General features: G+C 43.1%; 1 protein-coding gene across 1 annotated transcript; it reads left to right on the top strand.

Annotated features, from left to right (window-relative positions):
- Nucleotides 1-610: 610 nt before the first annotated feature.
- Nucleotides 611-3,910, top strand: LOC106945922 (actin, cytoplasmic-like). The gene is made up of 9 exons (XM_015029934.1): nt 611-900; nt 1,914-2,035; nt 2,104-2,226; nt 2,443-2,550; nt 2,621-2,705; nt 2,771-2,932; nt 3,002-3,193; nt 3,391-3,572; nt 3,648-3,910. Exons 2-9 carry the CDS (start codon nt 1,916-1,918, stop codon nt 3,789-3,791), a joined length of 1,116 nt encoding a protein of 371 aa, XP_014885420.1. The 5' UTR covers nt 611-900; nt 1,914-1,915; the 3' UTR covers nt 3,792-3,910.
- The last annotated feature ends 221 nt before the right edge of the window (nt 3,911-4,131 follow it).

Raw genomic sequence — 4,131 nt, 5'->3', positions numbered from 1 at the left:
ACTAAACCAAATAAGAGTACAAGAACATATAAAACAGTATAACAAATAGTTGATAATAATACAATTTACCTAACACTAAATAAATAGTTAGAATACAAATCAGCCTAAAATCCTTTCTCTAATTACAGCATAATGGACACGTTCATATTTCAGAAAATGAAAACAAAGATCAATAAATAAAACCATCCAGAACTGGAAAATAATGAGAAAATCTAATAAAATAAAAATATGACAAACTATTGATTAGATCTAAACAGATCAAATAAAATCATAAAAACTTCAGGAAAATAATTTTTCTCACACTCTGAGCTGCACTCATTTTTCCAGCAATATTTAATCTACTATGACTTTTGAACTAATAAAATAAAGGTTGATGAGATTTTACAACCAATACAGATTTATTATTTTAACTTTACCCCAGCTGGCAGGAAGCTCATCAAACAGACTCTCCCTTTATGTCCTCCAGCACAGATAAGCATGAACAGGTGAGCAGCTGCAGCAGCAGCTCACCTGTTTCTCTGCAGTAAGTCTGTTCACTCCGTCACGCCCCCTGGTGGCCAGTTTGCATGATACTAGAAATGTTTTCAGGTCAAAGTCCTGCAGGAAGCAGCGAGTTTCTTTCTCTGCTTTAGTTAATAATCACTTTGTCTCACTGAACTCCACAGCAAAAAGAGTTTATTAAGAATGACTCAGCATATTTCAATAACGATCCTTTTATGAATTCAAATGATTTTACTGTAGTTTTAATGGGCTCTGGATGCAGTTACAAACGCTGAACAGCAGGGGGCGGCTGCTCTCACAGCCTGAGTCCATATGACTTAAAAACTGAACAAAGTTCATTTGTTCATTTGTTATCGGTTCACCTACAGGAAGGTAAGGCAGGAAGCTCACCTGGAGCAGGTCAGAATGTGTCTGTTTTTGTTTTTCTGTGTTTCAATAGAGAAAATGAAGAATAATTTAATAGAGACTCTTAATTAAATACATGTTAGTTTAGGTTTATTAGTCATTTCTGTTTACCTGAAGTTTTTAACACTGTGATATGAGGAGAAATGATTTTTGCTCTGGCTGATGAACTCAGATGGATTCTGGTTCTGACCCACTGATTCTGAGGACTGGACCCAGCAGAACCATAATCTGACCCCAGTACAGATTATGGGCAGAATTTCCTCATTAACTAATTTTTTTAACAACTTAATTTAAAAACTGAACTAATCTTGTTTTAACTCCATCTTGACTAAAGCTGGTCTTTATAACTGGGCTTGGTACCATTGGACCGGAGCTCGATGATCCATTTCATCATAAAACAACTCAGTTACATTTAACTGGGTAGCATTTTGAGGGAAAGTTTACAGAACAGTTTTAACATCATGATGAAGTGTTGCTGCTCTTACTGGAGCAAAATGTCTGGATTTTCTACATTAAATGTGATTAAATTCATTTAATGAAGAACAAACTGACAGAAACACCTAGAAATGTGTTAAAGTGAGGCATCTTGTTCATACACCAGCTTTGTTGTTCCAATGTTATTTTCTGCACATATATTTAGCTTTAATAATGTTGCAGTAGATGAACTCTGACCTGATTAGTTTTGTGTGTTTTATCATCACCTCTCACTGTAGAACCATCTGACTGTTTATGTGGGATTTTCTTCTCCATTGTTTTCCTGTTTGCTGCTCGTCTTTTCAGTGACTATTGATGCTTCATTTCTACTTTTTCATGGTTTTTAAAACAGTTTTATACCTTTATGTATCAGTTTAGAGTCGATGATCCACAGGAGTCCAGATGTTTCCTTTATGTTCTACATATCAGATTAATTAAATCTTTTAAACATGTGACAGAATGTCAAGGTTCAAATTTCTCATTAACTTATGAAGGAAACTAAAAGCAGCATTAATCTGAATGTTTTGTTTCAGAAATGGAGAAACAAGTCGCTCCTGTCGTCATTGACAACGGCTCCGGTTTTATCAAAGCTGGTTTTTCTGGACCCGATGGTCCCTGCGCCGTTTTCCCATCAGTGGTCGGTCGTCCCAGGCAGGTCAGAGGTCAACTGTGCGTCTCAGGGCTGGAGGAGAGGCGGTGGGTAGATGACGTGTCTGTCTGCAGGACGCGGCTGGAGGACAGAAGGACAGATTCATAGGAGCCGAAGCTCTGAGTCACAGAGACCTGCTGACCCTGAAGAATCCCATCGAACGCGGCGTCATCGTGGACTGGGACGACATGGAGACGGTGAGGAGAGGAACCGGTTCCATTCCGACTGATCCAGGATCGGTTCTGACACTGACATCATTTCTACTGACTTATCATGTGAACAAGATTATTTACTCATGATTTTAATTCCATTTCTTATTCAAAGGAAACAACACAGCTGTGAAATCATTAGCAGATGAAGGTTTTCTCTCCTCTGCAGCAGAAACTCTGAGTTTCTCTCTGTTGTGTCTGCAGATCTGGCATCACGTCTACAAAGAGCTTCATGCTGACCCAGTGGACCATCCGGTCCTGCTGACCGAGGTGCCGCTCAGCCCCAAACCGAACAAGGAGAAGACGACCCAGGTGAGTCCGGTCTGACGGTTCAGCCCCAGTTCAGGTCCAGAGCTCCTCCTAACATCTCTGGTCTGGTCAGGTGATGTTCGAGGCCTTCAGCCCTCCTGCCCTGTACCTGGCCATGCAGCCGGTCCTGTCCATGTACTCCTCTGGCCGGACCACAGGTGGATGAACTCTGCTGCTTTAAGTTCATGTTTCTCCAGGTTTCTGATCATGTTTCATCCTGAAGGGATGGTGATGGAGTCCGGTGACGGCTGCAGTCATGTCGTCCCGGTGTATGAAGGCTACGCTCTGCCTCAGGCCGTCCTGCGCCTGAACCTGGGCGGAGCCGACCTGACCGATTACCTGCTGAAGCTCCTGGACAGCAGAGGACTCAGCTTCAGCGCCGCCGGTTTGTTGAACCTTCAGCTGATCTCCTGACCGGACAGCAGGATGTTCATGGGTCTCCGTAACGTTTCAGGTCAGCGTGAGATCGTCACCGACATGAAGGAGAAGCTCTGCTTCGTGGCTCAGTACTTCGACCAGCAGGTGAAGACGGCGGCTTCTTCCTCCACCCTGGACAAAACCTACCAGCTTCCAGATGGACGAGAAGTTTCCATCGGCGAAGAGCGGATCCGCTGCCCAGAGGCGCTGTTCAAGCCCGAACTCATCGGTTTGTACCAGATCAACTGTGAACCAAACAAGACCTGCAGAAACCTGGCAGAGGAGACAGAAAACAGAGTGAAAGAATCCAGACGGTTTTTAACCAGAGATCTGTTTTCTCTCCTCGTTTCCTTCTCCTCCTTCAGTCTCTCCAAACTGTGAATGTTTTTAGTTTCTCCTGGTTGACTGAAGTCTGTGTGTTTTTAGACATGGATTCCTCTGGAGTTCATCAAACCGTCCACAGCAGCATCATGAAATGTGAGCTGGATGTTCGTAAAAACCTTTTCTCCACCATCCTGCTGTCTGGAGGCTCCACCTTGTTCCCTGGATTCTCTGATCGCATGAAGAAGGAAATCTCTCGGCTCGCCCCGCCTGGCGTGAACGTCCAGGTACGGGTCGTTCATTTTCCTCACCAACCACAGATCAGATACTTTAACTAGGCCGTTGTTTCCTCATGTCTCCAGATCATTGCTCCCGATGGGAGGCAGCTCTCCGTCTGGAGCGGCGGCTCCATCCTGGCCTCGCTCTCCTCCTTCCAGGAGATGTGGATCAGCAAACAGGAATACGATGAATCCGGTCCGGGAATCGTTCACCGTAAATGTTTCTAACCTTCTCCTCCATCTGGTTGATGATCTCACCACCTGCTCCGTCCGTCTGAAAGGATCTGGACAGAAACAAGTTCAACAAAATCACTGGGTTAAACATTTAATTAAAGTTTTTAAACTGCAGAGATTTTTCCAAATCCATCTGCAGGAGCCACTAGAGGGCGCTGTGGGCTGATTGGGTTGGTCTCACTTTATTCATGATTCAAAACCATCTTCATATAGACTGAGGGTCAATGAGTTTACCTGATATTAAATATAAAATGATATCACTGTTAAAAATCTGACTTCATAATAAAATAAAATGTTTTATTAGGAATGGATGTATGACTGATGTTTATTTAGC

The sequence above is a fragment of the Poecilia latipinna genome, unplaced genomic scaffold (genome assembly GCF_001443285.1).
Source record: "Poecilia latipinna isolate Pla-1442-1.1 unplaced genomic scaffold, P_latipinna-1.0 Scaffold168, whole genome shotgun sequence".
Classification (NCBI taxonomy): Eukaryota; Metazoa; Chordata; class Actinopteri; order Cyprinodontiformes; family Poeciliidae; genus Poecilia; species Poecilia latipinna.
Note: the sequence above shows the minus strand (reverse complement) of the source record. Positions and strands in the feature narration are given on the sequence as shown.

What these genes read in the sequence shown, in the direction of transcription:
- LOC106945922 (XM_015029934.1), top strand. Translation starts at nt 1,916, where the DNA reads ATGGAGAAACAAGTCGCTCCTGTCGTCATTGACAACGGCTCCGGTTTT. An exon ending in CTCCTCTGGCCGGACCACAG is followed by an intron (nt 2,706 to 2,770) that starts GTGGATGAACTC and finishes TTCATCCTGAAG; the next exon opens with GGATGGTGATGGAGTCCGGT. An exon ending in CGCCTGGCGTGAACGTCCAG is followed by an intron (nt 3,573 to 3,647) that starts GTACGGGTCGTT and finishes TCATGTCTCCAG; the next exon opens with ATCATTGCTCCCGATGGGAG.